Source organism: Gobius niger (genome assembly GCF_951799975.1).
Source record: "Gobius niger genome assembly, chromosome: 6".
Lineage (NCBI taxonomy): Eukaryota > Metazoa > Chordata > Actinopteri > Gobiiformes > Gobiidae > Gobius > Gobius niger.
In genome coordinates this window covers 4,448,335-4,465,292 of record NC_136857.1, presented here as the reverse complement: position 1 = coordinate 4,465,292, position 16,958 = coordinate 4,448,335, and the positions used below count along the sequence as shown (strand labels likewise).

Sequence of the window (16,958 nt, the reverse complement as noted above, 5' to 3'; positions counted from 1 at the left end):
CACTTTACTGTGCGGATGCCAAATTACTCCTGGTATTATTGAGTAAAAACGAGGATGAAAAAGAATTGAGTACTTTCCTGATAATGACAGAAGTTGCACAATAGATTTAAAATGACAGCTTCATCTAATTTAACTACATTGCCAACGGTTTGAGAGTAAATAAAAACAGTTTCACTCTGTCAATGTGCTTTACTTATGGTGGATTTCACAATGAAGCTGACTTAAAGCCACACCATGTAACATTTCACACATAAATAGCATCAAATACAAGCTTTTCATGTCTTATAGATACAGACGACAGCATCTTTGGATTTGACCATTTATGGCTCATGTTCGAAGCAGCCAGAGGGGGAAAAACTAAACTTTCTCCCATTTCTTCAACATCACTTTTAACACAACTTTAACAAATGCTGAATTATGAACATATTTTTCTACTACCATATAAAGATACAGAGACATAGAGAGGAGCAAAGTGGTTCAACGGCCCATAAATACTTAAAAAACTGACAATGCTAACAAGGAGGCTAACGTTAGCTTCATGCCACATATGCTTACCTTAGCGACAAGACTTTTTTTCATTTTTCCATTATGAGCGATACCTCTGATTCCATATTTTTCTAGTTTCCAAAGTAGCCTTGAGTGATTAATTACATCAAATACCTTTTGTAAGTCAATGAAAAGACCCACACAATAGTTTTTTATTGTTTATTTTAATAATAATAATAATGCATCGGTTTTATATAGCGCTTTTCTGGACACTCAAAGACATTCACTCCATACTCGGTGGTGGTAAGCAACTATTGTAGCCACAGCTGCCCTGGGGTAGACTGACGGAAGCACCACCAACCACTCACTCACTCACTCACTACATTCGCTATAGGCTTCCTGGTGTTTCCCAAACGGTCTCCCATCCAAGTACCGACCAGGCCCGTCCCTGCTTAGCCTCCAAGGTCTGACGGGATTGGGCATAAGCAAAGGCGGTAATTTTTGGCTTTACCCAAGTCTAAAAACTTCTTGGAAAAAGTGTCAAAATAGCAGCAAAAATTAGACAAAAACGAGGATGAAAAAGAGCAAAAACGTGTGGTGAAAACGCACAAAAAATCCACAAAAGAGCAACCAAAAAGTGACAAACAGAGATGAAGATGTGGCATGAAAAAAAGCCATGAAAAAAACAAAAGAAATGGCAAAAAAAGTGATTTGTAATTTTTGTCAATGGAGTACAATTACACTCACTTTTCTTCACACGATTGTTTACAAGGCAGCATTTCAGCCAGAGATTCAGAGAGATATCGTTCCCTCAAAGGCCCCTTTAAAATTCCTCCGAGCGCGACAGTTGTGGTGTCAGATAACGTATTTGTTTGTCAGCGGTCCAGCAGCGCCCTCTCGACGGGGCTTTTCCGGATGTTATGGGCAGCACAAGGCGGCTCCGTTCAGTGCCCACCGGCAACAAACAAAGCGGCAATAAAAATGTGCAGAAATAAACGAGCCGTCATGCGCCTTGTTTGCGGTCACTCCCCGACACAGATTTTCTTCCTGGACATAAATCTAAAGACTCGCAGCTGCAGCCGGATCTGTGTCGCACCAGTTTTATTACGGTCGTCATTGAAAACAAACTCTGCCTCACCACAGGTCTGACAGAAACACCATTTCTATTCTCTGCCTGTGGTTTGTGTGTGTGCACAGCCAGTGAAAGAGGAAGCAAGTGTTGTTCAAACTCACCTCTAACTTTCAGATTTCAAGCATCTTAAAAATACAGAGGGAAGAATTTATAAACACATTTTATAATTATGACAATAAACAAATAAAAGTAGCTATTTCAACTTTTATCATTTATTTCTGTGCGGTCCAACGAGCTGCTGCCAAAATGTTTCATGTCGATGTCAGAATCCAAAAACTATGTTCTTCCCTTTTCCATAAAGTCAGTCTGCTATTAATAACTGTAAATTAAGCTCCTTTGTCAACGCGAGCAGTTACAGAAAAAATGCTCGAAGGGGGACAATGGGGAGTTCCCTTCAATGAAAACAACAGGATGAGCCAAAGCCATGAGGGTGTGCAGTGTTTTACTGGGAAAATCACACTTGGCACAATTTATTCCTCAGAGTCTGAAAATCTCGCAGCTCTCCTGCTACAATGAATCAATGTTGAACATTCATCAATAATATGGTTTCATTCACTTTTAGGTTAGTGCACGGCGAAAATTGCTGAAAATTGTGAAACAGGGAATTGGCTCAAGCCAGTGGAGCTCAACAGTCCCACCCACTTACTGTCACATGTCTGAGTCCGGACGGGAAAATCCCATTCATTTTGAATATTAAAATATTATGACATTAAAAGCATGCACTAAACATTAACATGCACACCTTGCTCCTCCAACAGAGCAAAATGGCAAAAAGGCAGGAAGCCCGACAGCGAGCCTCCACAGTTCTCCAGGGATGGCACTCAAAGCCCAAAGCAAAACAAAAAATATGACATTACATCCAGAGTGGTCACAGGTGGAAACATTTATTTTTTAGAAAAAAGTAAACACTTTCGAACCTGGCTTTGAAGCCGTTTTTTTGACGTATGTAAAGTCCCTATTGGTTTCCATTTCATTGTGAACCTTCTGGAGTCGCCTCCTGCCACTAGGGGGCGGTATCGCAGCAATGTCAGCACCCGCCATGAGGACCAAAGAGAAGAGTTTTCCTCGCCCATAGAGCTCAATTGTCTCATGCAAAGCACTTTGAGACAATGTCTGTGAAAGGCGCTAAATAAATAAACTTCTTCTTCTTCTTCTTCTTCAGCTGATTAGATTTGATGGACAAACCCTTTTCAGGGACATGCTCTGCAGGAGCAGCAAGGTTAATCTCACACACCACATGGGTCCATGAGTGTTGCAGAATGACCATCTCCTGGCTCTGGCTCAGGCACATTTCTATATTATACTATCATCGTATTAGCACATATTCTGCAGGCACAGTGCAGTAAGCTTAGCTCACTGTCTGTTAGAACTGGAGGACTTAGCAGGGGGTGGAACTATTTCTGATTTTAAAAGGTCAAACAGAACTTTATTTGAAAGGCTATTTTGTAGTAAAATGGATAGTTTTAGGAGAATTTAAGGTTTATTTTGTCCACAGCACTTTTTATTTGCAAAAGGGGCTTTTAAGTGATTGATTTCTAAACAAACTGCATCACACTTGAGGGAGGGGGCACATGGACAATCACTGACGGGTCCGAGGGATCGGCAAGACAAAAAGTCCCGTTGCTAATAACTGTGTTAAATTGTAATTCTATGCTTTCCCCATTTTGCAATCTTACAGACTATCACTTTAAAACCCTAACATTAAGTTAAATTGAAGAATCAGATACTGATACATTTTCCCATATGAACACAAACATTGAACATGATCCTAACCCTGTTCACTGTAAACACACTCTTAGATGCAGTATCGCTCTCCGTCACACGGTGGCATCGTTTCCTCAGAGTGTGGAACATCTGAGCAGGTCTTGTGGTAGATGTGCAGCGTTTTCTCACATCCTCTTTCTCAGGAAACCTAGAGCGGATGAAAAGTGAAAAGCTCATGATTCACAGAAAATGACAGAGGAGATCAGAAACATGCTGCTGCTCGCTCTGCTCTTTGAAGTGAGTGTGACTTATTATTGCAACCTTTATCACAACACAAGCTTTTACGTTAGGGATGTTTTAAGATGTGCACTTTTTGCTTCATGATTATAATTCAGAGGAAACATTGCAAGTTTTGAGTATTGACTAAAAGATTAAATAACTTGATCAGCACAGGCTTTTATTTCACCTTAAACTGATGTCTTTTTCCACAGATTATGTTTGAAAGTAATATTATTTAGCTATTTCACTTAATCTACTAACATGATTTACAGTTCAGTCTAACAGGACTGTAATGTTTCCATAATGATTGAACCAAACTTTCAGTATATCTCATGAGTTAAAAGCATTTTTACTTTATTTTGGCTTCTAATCTGGCTGTGCTTTAATTCTGACATCTGTGATTATGATTGTTGAAGCCAAATAAGATTAGATTTGGCCGTCTTGATGAAATTCATAATTGTTGCAGCAGCTGTAAAGGCAAAACTAAGAGCTAATAGCAGGAAAGCAATCAGAAATGATCATAAAGACACATAAGAGATCCAGGAGCTCTATAACGTCCCAGGACTCTTGGACCCATGGGGCGTTTCTGTGTTTTTAAATTACAGATGCTGTATTTATTCATAGCCTTTGTATTCATGGTTTTGGTTACTTTGGTTTGATTGGTTTAGATTGTGGTGCAATTCACAACTGAGGCCAAAGATGTGAAGATTGATTTGGAGGCCAAATGCCGCCAAGACGTGCATCTGCCGTGCAACGCCAACTTCGACAGCACAGACTACTTTTCCGTCACGTGGTACAAGGTCAGTGCTTTTACTTACAGGACATGTTTGTAGACGCCCAAACTACAGTGTCTTTATACATAAGTTTGTTGAGAATCATTGTCTTTGCGAAATGTTTGTGAAGGCTCTCATTCATCCAGGGAGGATCCATCGTAGTAAAGGTTAAATCATCAACTGGACTGAGTTTTGATAAAGTTGAGGACGTTTCGCTTCTTGTCACAGAAGCTTCTTCTTGGATCTTAGAGACACTATTACCCAAAAGATACTCTTACCCAAATTGGAGTGGCTCCTCCCAGTCTCTATAACAGCCAATTGAGATCAGGTGAACGACCCTGTTTTATTAAAGAGGGGGTATTCTGCTTTTTTCAGTCACATAGCACCAGTCTATAGCACACTACAATGATGACCAAACCTTCTGTTGGTCTGTAAATGCAGTAAATTAGAATAACTGCCTTGTATAAAATGTCTCTCTCAAAATGGCTGTAGTGAATGTCTTGAAATAGGCCTCTGTCTCTTTAAGAACCTCTGAGCCTTTCCGACACGCCCCCTCCACACGCTGTCTGTGGCATCAGTGGGGAGGGGGTTCTGCTGAGGAGCAGTGGTTGGTTACTCGGCTGGTGACGAAAGCTGGGAGGCGTCTCCAGGAGGTGGGGGCGTTCCTAGGAGGACTCAGGCAAACCTATCCCTAAAATGGCCGTCATCAGAGTTTTTACAGATTACTCAAAAATACGTGAATGTGCCAAGGCAACACTTCAGCCATGTTTTTAATGAGGGAACGACATAATAACATGATGTAAAGCTTGAAAGTCCATTTTGCATAATACCCCCTCTTTAAGGCTAATGGGTCATATATACTATATACACATTGACTCAGCAGCAGAACAGACACCTGCGAGTTGAGTGATACTGTAAACAACTTGGTATAGGGAAGTTTGGCAGTTTTGGTTCCCTCCACCTGAGAGGAGCCACTCCCGTTTGGGGTCAAAGTGTCTTTGACTTAGAGCACACGTGTCAAGGTCAAGGAGATGGTTTCATGTGGCCCTTTGAGGAGCATGAATTCCTGAAAAAAAAAAGTAAGTCTCTAGCCCATTCCTGTGCAGAGTTATGGATTTTTAAGAAAATAACCAGTTTGCTCACTGCAGCCACTAGGGGGCAGCTTAAATTTAAAAAAAAAACTACAGTCATGTCCATAAATATTGGGACTTTAGCGCAATTCTTATACAATAGACAACACAATAGGCCAGGATGAATGATGTGTGAGTGAATGTTTGGTGGTGTCAGAGGGTCCGTTGGCGCAGACGTGTGCAGTCGCGAAAGCGCTTCTGTCAGTCTCCCCCAGGGGAAACTGAAGCTACAAACGTAGCTTTCCACCACCGAGTGTGGAGTGAATGTACAATTGTCTCATGTAAAGCGCTTTGTGACCATGTCTGTGAAAGGCGCTATAAAGATCTTCTTCTTATTATTTGTTTTTTGAACTATAACCCACTGCAATTGATTTCAAATGAAAGAACAAAGATGTGCTTAAACTGAAGACTTTCAGCTTTAATTTGAGGCTGTTTACATCCAGATTGGATGAACGGTGTAGGAATTACAAGCATTTGTATGTGAGCCTCACACTTTTTAAGGGACCTCTTCCCTCATTATCCCATTTATGAGGAACAGATGAGATGTCCAGGGTCTATTTCAAGTGTGATATTTGCATCTTGGATACTGTTACTGTTAATCAATATGAGATCCAAAAGATTCATCATTTTCAGTGAAGCAAACACTCACTCCAATTCTTACGGAGTGCCTCGAGCGACTTGTCATGGACCACATAAAGTCTGTTCTCCCTCCCACTCTGGACCCAAACCAGTTTGCTTATCGGTTCAATCGCTCAACTGAAGATGCCATCTCCACTGCGCTTCACACAGCCCTCACTCACCTCGAAACAAACGACTCCTACGTTCGAAGGCTGTTTTTAGACTTTAGCTCAGCATTCAGCACTATAATCCCACAGCAGCTCATACACAAACTGCTCCCCCTGGGGGTCAACACGTCACTGCGCAACTGTCTGCTGGACTTTCTGACGGGGAGACCACAGGCTGTACGTGTCCTCCAGAACCATCACACTGAACACGGGGGCTCCCCAAGGCTGTGTGCTGAGCCCCCTCCTGTTCACTCTGCACACTCCAAAGCACGACTCAAACCTCCTCATCGAGTCTGCAGACGACACAACGGTGGTGGGCTTCATCAGCAACAGAGACGAGTCAAACTACAGGAGTGAGTGAGCAGTCATGTGGTGCACACAGAACAATCTCTCTCTAAATGTGGAGAAGACAAAAGATCATCAAAGAATATCAAAACAATCCCATTAGCGAGAACATATTAGGCGGCGTGGTCGAATCAACAAGAGTTTGGAACATGATAAAAATGAAAGAACACACCGGTGAGATCGACAACACCAAAAGACCCAGAAGACGATTGTGGTGGATGATTTCCCTGGTGAAGAAAACCCCTTCACAACAGCGGGTCAGATCAAAAACATTCTCCAGGAGGTCGGTGTTTGTGTGAGACTTCACCAGAGAGAAAACGATAAACCACAAGGTGTTAACCACTGGTGAGCTTCAAAAACAGGAAGCAGATCAGAGTTTGCCAAAAAACATCTAAAAAGCCTTTACAGTTCTGAAACAACATCCTAGGACAGATGAGACAAAGATTGACTTGTAGAAGAGTGATTTGAATAGAAAGGTGTGGAGAAATAAAGGATCTACTCTAATCTAATCAGTGAAACATGGTGGTGCAGCATCATGGCATGGGCTTGTACTGTGTGGCTGCCAATGGAACTGGTTCCCTTGTAGATGATGTGACTGTTGACAAAAGCAGAAGGATGAATTCTGAAGTGTTTCAGGCAATATGTGCTCATATTCAGCCAAATGCTCGGACGCCGCCTCTCAGTGCAGATGGACAATGACCCAAATTTCCCTTTTTATGGCAAAGAAGCGAAATGTTGTTCAATGGCCTGCTCCTGACCAAACTGAAGGGAAATACCCCAAGAACAAGCAGGAACTGAAGACATTGACAGTAGAGGCCTGGCAGAGCATCGCCAGGGACGAAACCCAGCGTCTGGTGACGTCTGTGCCTTCTACACTTCAGGCTGTCATTGACTGCAAAGGATTAGCAACCAAATATTAACAAGGAAAACGTTTGATTTATAATTGTTACTCTGTCCCATTACTTTTGGTCCCTTAAAAAGTGTGAGGCTCACATATAATGTAATGTAATGTGTAGCTGGATGTAAACAGCCACAAGTTAAAGCTGAAAGTCTGCAGTTTAAGGACATTTTGTTGTTTCATTTCAAATCCATTGTTGTGGTTTATACACTGCAAAAAGTGGATTCTAAGCAAGTAAAAAATGTCTTACATTAAGAAATAAGTTCTTATTGTTTCCCTAAAAAGTAATAATGTTTTGCCGAGCAAAGTGTTCTTGAGAAAAAAAATCTTATTTTAGGAAATAAAATCTAGCAATTTCTTGTTCAGATATATTTGCTAAAAACATGCTATTTTGTCTTGTAACAGAAGAAAAACTTTTTGAATCTTCTTCAGCTTTAGACAAAGAATATTTTTCTTATTTTAAGAAAAACTAAGATCACAACAACTCTTAATGTAAGAACTGATTCTCACAGAGAGATCATACATTCCATTCTTTAAAGTGGGCGGCTCGGTGGCACAGCGGTTAGAGCCTCAGCTTCACAGCTCGAAGGTCCTGGGTTCGATTCCCACCAGGACGGGGCCTTTCTGTGTGGAGCATGTTCTCCCTGTGTGTACCACTAAAAACATGTACAATAGGTGAATCCTCCAGCCAGGTGATTCTGACCATCAGCCTGGCTCCACATCATGGAGGTGGGTCCCCGGGCGCAGGCAGTATATTAACATTATTAACATCAACATTTTGCTCAAAAATGTGAGTAATTTAGAACATTTTACTTAAATCAAGCAACATTTAAGTAAAATATCCACAATTTTTCACTAAATAAGAATGTTTTCCTTAAATTATTCCATTTTCTGAGGACATTTTGCTTAATTCTAGCTATTTATTTGCTTAAATTTAGTGTTTCTTACTTGTTTTATGATGAGAAAAATATTCTAAAAAAAAAGAATTCTTAGCAAGAAAAAAATGCTGACCCCATTGGCAGAATTTTTTCCTTAAAACAAGACAAAATGTCTTATTTTTTTTTAAAATGTCCTTGTTTTTAGTAGGGCACTTTTTGCAGTGTAGAGCCAAAAACATAAGAATTGAGTCGATGTCCCAATATTTATGGACCTGACTGTAAGAGCTAAGAAGAAGCTTCTGTGACGAGAAGCAAAACGTCCTCAACTTTATCAAAACCCAGTCCAGTTGATGATTTAACCTTTTCTTCTATGTCTTTGCAAAGTGACATTTACAACTTTCTAAATTACATTTTCCTTACTATTACAATTAACTGTAAAAAAAAATCTGTTTGGAAAATGAAGAATTCGAGACAGGAAGGAACAACTCAGAAGAAACTCCAAACGGGCATCATCAGGAAGAACCTGGACGACCAGGAGGAGAAGCGGTACGAGTTTCCTCGGGTCGTGAGGATAGACGAACAGAACCGCCTCGTGCTCTCAAAGGTGACGCCCGAAGACTCCGGGGAGTACGAGTGTGCCGTCGGCGCCAATGTGGGCAAACAGAACATCAACCTGATCGTGACATTCGAGGTGCCCGGTGAGTTCCATCCACTACACCTGAACTCACTGCAACTGTTCAGAAGAGCGTCAAACACACCGCGTAGGTTTGTCATGAGGAAACCAGAGCACCTGCGCAGAAGAAACAGACACTATCACTTTACCAACAAATGGTTAATCCATCCCAGTCCCTATATTAAAGCATGGCGAGTACTTTAAAGAGGGGGTGTTCTGCTTTTTTCAATCACATAGCACAGTCTATATCACACTACAATGATGACAAACCTTCTGTTGGTCTGTAAATGCAGTAAATTAGAATAACTGCCTTGTATAAAATGTCTCTCTCAAAATGGCTGTAGTGAATGTCTTGAAATAGGCCTCTGTCTCTTTAAGAACCTCTGAGCCTTTCCGACACGCCCCCTCCACACGCTGTCTGTGGCATCAGTGGGGAGGGGGTTCTGCTGAGGAGCAGTGGTTGGTTACTCGGCTGGTGACGAAAGCTCGGAGGCGTCTCCAGGAGGTGGGGGCGTTCCTAGGAGGACTCAGGCAAACCTATCCCTAAAATGGCCGCCATCAGAGTTTTTACAGATTACTCAGAAATACGTGAATGTGCCAAGGCAACACTTCAGGCAACTAATTTTTGTAAATTTTTTGTCATTTTTTGTCACTTTTTTTGTCATTTTTTGGTCATATTCTTGTAATTTTTTGTCAAATTTGTATCATATTTTTGTCATATTTTTGTAAAAAAAATTGTAATTTTTTTGTAATATTTTGTAATTTTTTTGTATTTTTTTGGTCAATTTTTGTCATTTTTTGTCATATTTTTTTAATTTTTAGTCAATTTTTTATCACATTTTTGTCATTTTTTGGTCACATTTTTGTCATTTTTTTGTCACATTTTTGCCACTTTTTCATCAATTTTTCATCACTTTTTTGTTAGTGTTTTCTCACTTTTTTGTCACATTTCCATCATTGTTTTCGTCTCAGTTCTGTCGCTATTTTCTCACGTTTTATCCAGAAGCTTTTGGACTGGGGTAAAGCCAAACTGGAGAAAATGTGCTCGGTTCAGGTGGGAGTTAAGGGGTTAAAGAAGTTATTCAGCTCCAAAACCGCAGAGTCATTTTTTGGTCATTTTTTTGGCATTTTTTTGTCAATTTTGTATCACTTTTTTTGTCAGATTTTTTGTCACATTTTTGCCACTTTTTCATCTATTTTTCGTCACTTTTTTTGTTGTTTTCTCACTTTTTGTCACATTTCCATCATTTTATTGTCTGACGTTTAGTTGCCACAAAGCAAAAATTAAAAAAATGAGTTAGCTTTTAGCTCAGCGGACACTTTCAGACGATAATTTGTATCTAAAGTAAAATCTCTAAAGGCCTGTACATTCATTAATGATTTCTAACCAGGCTTTGACCTAAATGTGGTCGGTGGGTTGACAACGGCTGAAAACATCTGAATCATTCGTGCTATGTTTGATGGCTAATGCTAACAGCTGTAGGAAACATACATGGAGCTAAGGCTAATGGACTAATGGACACGGCTTCTCCTTTGTCTTTCTATCCGCGCCACTGTCACCTCGTCTGATATCACGGCACTGTCACCTGGTCATGACATTGCACAGTTTAACTCAATGTAAAAACATGAAGAGCTCTTATTGTTGTGTCTCTTTATACATTTTAATCATTTTAACTTGTCGAGATCACACTTTCAGACTGATTTAGTTTTTGCGTCTGGTTTTTACTTATTTTTTTGTGACAGAATGTGAGCCTGATGAGACCACCGTTTCCATGACGACAGATGACACAGAGGAGACGACGTTAAACAGGGCAAACAGCACGGGCTGCACAGACGGCGCCCGACACCTGCCCCTCACCTGGAGCCTGCTCGGATACGGGGCGGTGGCACTCACCAAAATCCTGCTTTCCACCATCATCGTCTGGGTAAAAATAACCTGCTGTATAATATTAACTACTGCAGAAACACACACATATATCTATGATGTTTGTTCAGTAAAAGCATTAAAGAACTCACTTTGACTTAATAAAGCAAAAAGACTATTTCAATGATGAACAAAACATAATGCTGCTCATCTTGATGCAAAATTGTGCCTTTTCTGGTGAGAATTCCTTTACTGCAGCTGTTTAGGCATAAATAGTGTGTTCAAACCACAACTGAAAATGCTTTAACCTCTTAACTCCCGCCTGGATGGCCTTTTGTTGGGTGTTCAACTCATTTTTGTAACTTTTTTGTCATTTTTTAGTCAAATTTTTAGTCATTTTTTTGTCATTTTTTGTAAATTTTTTTGTCACTTTTTTGTAATTTTTTTTGTCATTTTTTTGTCAAATATTTATCACATTTTTGTCATTTTTTGTAATTTTTTGTCACATTTTTTTCATTTTTTCGTAAATTTTTTATCACATTTTTGTCATTTTTTGCTACATATTGGTCATTTTTTGTCATTTTTTGTCACATTTTTTGTATTTTTTTTTGTCAAATATTTATCACATTTGTCATTTTTTGTCACATTTTTGACATTTTTTGTCACATTTTTGTCATTTTTTTGTCAATTTTTTGTCAATTTCTTGTGACATTTTTGCCACTTTATCATCAATTTTTTGTCACTTTTTTGTTATTTTCTCACTTTTTGTCACATTTCCATCATTGTTTTTTGGTAATTTCTTTGGTAATTTTTTTGTAATTTTATGTCACATTTTTATAATTTTTTCGTTTATTTTTACCACATTTTGGTCATTTTTTGTCAAATTTGTATCACATTTTTGTCATATTTTAGTAATTTTTTAGTATTTTTTTTAGGATTTTTTTGTATTTTTTTGGTCAATTTTTGTCATTGTCACATTTTTTGTCACATTTTTTCGTCCATTTTTTATCACATTTTTGTCATTTTTTTGTCCATTTTTTGTCAATTCCTTGTGACATTTTTGCCACTTTTTCATCAATTTTTCATCACTTTTTTGTTAGTGTCTTCTCACTTTTTTCTCACATTTCCATCATTGTTTTCGTCTCAGTTCTGTCGCTATTTTCACACCTTTTCTCCAGAAGCTTTTGCACTGGGGTAAAGCCAAACAGTAGAAAATGTGCTCGGTTCAGGTGGGAGTTAAGGGGTTAAAGAAGTTATTCAGCTCCAAAACCGCAGTGAAGTACATGAAAAAAGTGAACCACAAGCACCGAATATTGTACTTTCCGCCACTGCTTAAACATACATGAAACAAAGTCTGGTATGTTTCTGAGGTTGATTTAGAATGATATATTTTCTCATCTTTTTTTCGACCTCCATGTTGCACGTTTAAACTTATGATCTAAACATTCATTCTGAGCTGAGGTCTGGGCAAAAGACTAGAAGACCTAAACTGAAAGCATTTTGTTTTTAGTGGAAAAGTCGCAGCCTTTACCAGAAGTGGGGGCAGAGATGCAGTTTCCTTCTACTCAAAACTCGAGGGGGCTAGAGGTTGATTTTTTTTTTTTTCTTTTGCTGGTGTTGCTCTGTGTCTTGCTCTGTGCAGGGGTTTCACATCTGGACGAGGCGGAGGCGGAGATGGTGAAGACGCCTCACCTTTAAGACAGTTATGATCATGAAAAAGCATGTGCTAGACGTTTGCACAACAAATTAAATGTACAAGTGTCTATATAAAAGTGGGAGGTGTAACATAATGTAAACTCCCATGACAGACAAAGCATCTTTTTACACAGAATTGTTTTTTAAATGATTTTATTTGTGTTTAAATGCCTCAATGGCCTTGCTCCACGTCTGACGGACCTGCTCGTGTCATAGTCCCCGACATATTCGCTGTGATCGGCAAATCAAGCACCTCTCGTGGTTCCTCGGACCCAGCACAAACTCAGAGGAGACCGAGAGTTTTCTGTTTTTGGTCCCAAACTGTGGAATGAGCTGCCTCTGTGTTGAACAGACTGACTTTCTGTTTTTAAATCATGCCTTAAAGGGGGGGGTATTATGCAAAATGGACTTCTTCAAGCTTTACATCATGTTATTATGTCATTCCCTCGTTAAAAATATGCCTGAAGTGTTGCCTTGGCACATTCACGTATTTTTGAGTAATCTGTAAAAACTCTGATTTTAGCGATAGGTTTGGCTTGACCCCAGTCCAAAAGCTTCTGGATAAAAGCTGTGAAAATAGCAACAAGACTGAGACGAAAACAATGATGGAAATGTGACAAAAAGAGAGAAAACAACGAAAAGAGTGACAAAAAATTGATGAAAAAGTGGCATAAATGTCATAAGAAATTGACCAAAAATTGACCAAAAAATGACAAAAATGTGACAAAAGAATTAACAAAATGTAACAAAAAATGACAAAAATTCGATAAAAAATTGACGAAGAAATTAAAAAAATGGGACAAAAAAATTACAAAAAATTACAAAAAAATTACAAATAAAATACAAAAATGTGATAAATATTTGACAAAAAAATTACCAAAAAAATGTCAAAACATTAAAAAAAAATTGACAAAAAAATTGACAAAAAATGTGACAAAAATTACCAAAAACTAAAAAAAAAAAATACCAAAAAATGGACTAAAAAATGAAAAAAATGTGACAAAAAAATGACAAAAAAGTTACAAAAATGAGTTGCCTGAAGTGTTGCCTTGGCACATTCACGTATTTTTGAGTCATCTGTAAAAACTCTGATGGCGGCCATTTTAGGGATAGGTTTGCCTGAGTCCTCCTAGGAACGCCCCCACCTCCTGGAGACGCCTCCGAGCTTTCGTCACCAGCCGAGTAACCGACCACTGCTCCTCAGCAGAACCCCCTCCCCACTGATGCCACAGACAGCGTGTGGAGGGGGCGTGTCTAAAGGCTCAGAGGTTCTTAAAGAGACAGAGGCCTATTTCAAGACATTCACTACAGGCATTTTGAGAGAGACATTTTATACAAGGCAGTTATTCTAATTTACTGCATTTACAGACCGACAGAAGGTTTGGTCATCATTGTAGTGTGATATAGACTGGTGCTATGCAGGGGCGGACTGGCCACATGTCCATTCTGGAAGAGCACAGAAGGGCCACCGGTCCCGCCTCAACCGAGCTTTACCCAAATCTAAAAAAGCTAAAAAGAAAAGCATCAAAATAGCGACAAAAAGAGGATGAAATGTCAACAAAAACATGAGAAAAACACAGACAAAAAAAAACCTACAAAAACGTGAGAAAAACCCAATAAAAAATGATAGAAAAAATAATTTAAAAAACAACAAAAATATGACAAAAATGTGGCGACGTGACGAAAAGTTTCCGTCACTTTTGTAGGTCTTAGCTTTCAAATGAGGCGTTACATTGTTGCTCTCCAGTCGAGAAGCTTTTAGATTTGGGTAAAGCCTAGTATAGAAAAATGAATCTAAAAGGAATTCCATGGAGTATGGTGCACCACAAGGATCAGTTTTGGGACCATTATTATTTATTATTTACATTAATGATTTTGCTTCTGTTTCTACGACCACCTTTCCCGTTCTTTTTCCTGATGATACCGATCAAAAAAATGATAATAAAAAGCCGAACTGGGGAAAATGCACTCGTTAATGTAAGAGGTTAAAATATGTATTTGTGGAAGTGTCACAATTACGCTAATTTGGGCCAGGCTGGTCAGAGTCCAGGGCTGTTTTTCAGTCCCAGTCCGCCCTGGTGCTATGTGATTGAAAAAAGCGTAATACCCCCTCTTTAATATATGTCTGTTCTCCTTGGCATTTAGCTGGTTTGGAAGTTGACTTTTACTCTTCAAATCGTCCTCTTATGCCACTGTATATGTGTATTTATGATTGTATTTTTATAGTCTTTTTTGTACAACCCTTTTTTGTAAACTTTGTTGCTTTAATAGTGTTTTTTAAATAAAGTAGATTGGATTGGAGATAATGTCCTTGGTTTGTGCTCAATAATAATAATCAGTCACTGTGTTTAAATGCTGCGTCTTGTGTTGTAAAGACTTCTTAGGCTCGTGGACATTTAGAGAGTCTTGTGTGAAAGCGGTGAAGAGTGTCGGGAAACACTGAGGACCTCATCATGTAGCACAAGGCTGCAGGAAATCATGTTGACTTTCTACAGAGCTTGTACTAAGGCAGGGGTCGGCAAGTTTGCGTCACGAAGGGCCGATTTTCATCATAGCCAAAACACCGAGGGCCGGACCTCACCATTGTAGCCTAAAGTTAAGAACCATTTTCTGCAAATGCCAGTGTTTTACATCAGTGGTTCTAAAGTGGTCCGGCTCCGAGACCCGCCATTACCTTAATGACAAAGTGTGACCCAATTAAAAGTGTAAATTGTCATATATCGCATAAAATATTGCATTTACCACATGTTTCTATTGAACAAGCCGTGGATTTGCTTTGAAGACTGAAATTATGATTAAAACAGCCCAATAATACAAATTTCAACAGACTCCAGCAGGGCCGGACTGGCCATATGTCCTGTATTCTGGAAGAGCACAGAAGGGCCACTGGTTCTAGGGCCACCGGTCTGGCCTCTCACTTTACCTTAGCCTTAACCGTAACCGAGCTTTACCCAAATCTAAAAGCTTAACCTCTTAACTCCCGCCTGAACCGAGAGGATCTTTTTCCTCACGTCATCAGATTTTTTTCCATCATTTCTTTGTTGGGTATTCAACTCATTATTGTAACTCTTTTTTGTCATTTTTTGTCACATTTTTGTCATTTTTTGGTCAACTTTTTTATCAAATTTTGGTCATATTTTTGTAATTTTTTTTGTTATTTTTTTGTATTTTTTTTCCTCATTTTTGTGACATTTTTGCCACTTTTTCATACACTTTTGTCACTTTTTTGTCACATTTCCATCATTGTTTTCGTCTCAGTTTTGTCGCTATTTTCACAGCTTTTTTCCAGAAGCTTTTGGACTGGGGTAAAGCCAAACTGGAGAAAATGTGCTCGGTTCAGGTGGGAGTTAAGGGGTTAAAAGAAAAGCATCAAAAAACAAAAATGTGCTGAAAAAGCAACAAAAAAAGTGACAAAAACACAACAAAATGTGACGAAAACGTGACGACAAAGCAATGAAAAAAGCGATGAAAAAACAACAATAACATGAAAAAACCCGAAAAACAAGACACGAAAACACAACAAAAAAGTGACAAAAAAGTGACGAAAACGCGCCAAAAAGCCACAAAAAAGTAATGAAAAAGCAACAATAAAATGAGGCGTTACAGTGTCGCTCTCCAGTCAAGAAGCTTTTAGATTTGGGCAAAGCCGAACTGGAGAAAATGCTCTCGGTTAAGGCGGGGGGTAAGAGGTTAACATGTGTATTTGTGGAAGTGTCACTCTGGTCACTCTGGTCGCTGACCAGAGTCCAGGGCTGTTTTTCAGTCCCAGTCCGGCCCTGGACTCCAGTGTGTTTCCGTGTCGTTTCAGATCAAAAATATTGAAAAAAGTTCCCTGCAGGCTCGTGACCCACTTTTGAGTCCCGACCCACCAGTTGAGAATCACTGTTTTACATTATATATGACCAAGTGGGATGTTCTCCAAAGACATTTAAAAAATACACCATAAAAATACATTATATCTCGCATTTTTAGTGCACTTTAACAGGTATTTGCATAATCATATTTCTCAAAATCATATTGGGGGCCAGAGCTTCTGTGCTGGAGGCCTGACGTTGCCTACCCCTGTACTAAGGTTTGGAAGTGTGAATTTGGTAACTTGACTGTAGAATATAAGACACATATTGTCAGACTCGTAAAATTATGGGGATGTCCACTCCTCCAACCTCCCAGCAGGACATTTTTGAGCCGTCCACACTGACACAGGCTCATGAAATCACAGCCGACCCATCTCATGTGCTCAACTGTCCTCTGTTCACACAACTAGCTATAAAAACAACTTTGTACCATCACAGTCATTAACAAGAACAACTAATGTG

The 16,958-nt window shown here is 39.3% G+C and overlaps 1 protein-coding gene across 1 annotated transcript; it reads left to right on the top strand.

Moving 5' to 3' along the window:
• The first annotated feature begins 3,519 nt into the window (after positions 1–3,519).
• Positions 3,520–12,706, top strand: LOC306964738 (uncharacterized protein). Its single transcript, XM_079558857.1, has 5 exons — positions 3,520–3,619; positions 4,270–4,401; positions 8,874–9,108; positions 10,827–11,008; positions 12,590–12,706. The coding sequence occupies exons 1-5, from the start codon at positions 3,572–3,574 to the stop codon at positions 12,626–12,628; spliced, it is 636 nt and encodes a 211-aa protein (XP_079414983.1). The 5' UTR covers positions 3,520–3,571; the 3' UTR covers positions 12,629–12,706.
• The last annotated feature ends 4,252 nt before the right edge of the window (positions 12,707–16,958 follow it).

Bases quoted from the DNA above. Each gene is read 5' to 3' on its own strand.
- LOC306964738 (XM_079558857.1), top strand. From the start codon at position 3,572: ATGACAGAGGAGATCAGAAACATGCTGCTGCTCGCTCTGCTCTTTGAA. The intron at 3,620-4,269 runs GTGAGTGTGACT...TGATTGGTTTAG, and splicing joins TGCTCGCTCTGCTCTTTGAA to ATTGTGGTGCAATTCACAAC. The intron at 11,009-12,589 runs GTAAAAATAACC...TGCTCTGTGCAG, and splicing joins TTTCCACCATCATCGTCTGG to GGGTTTCACATCTGGACGAG.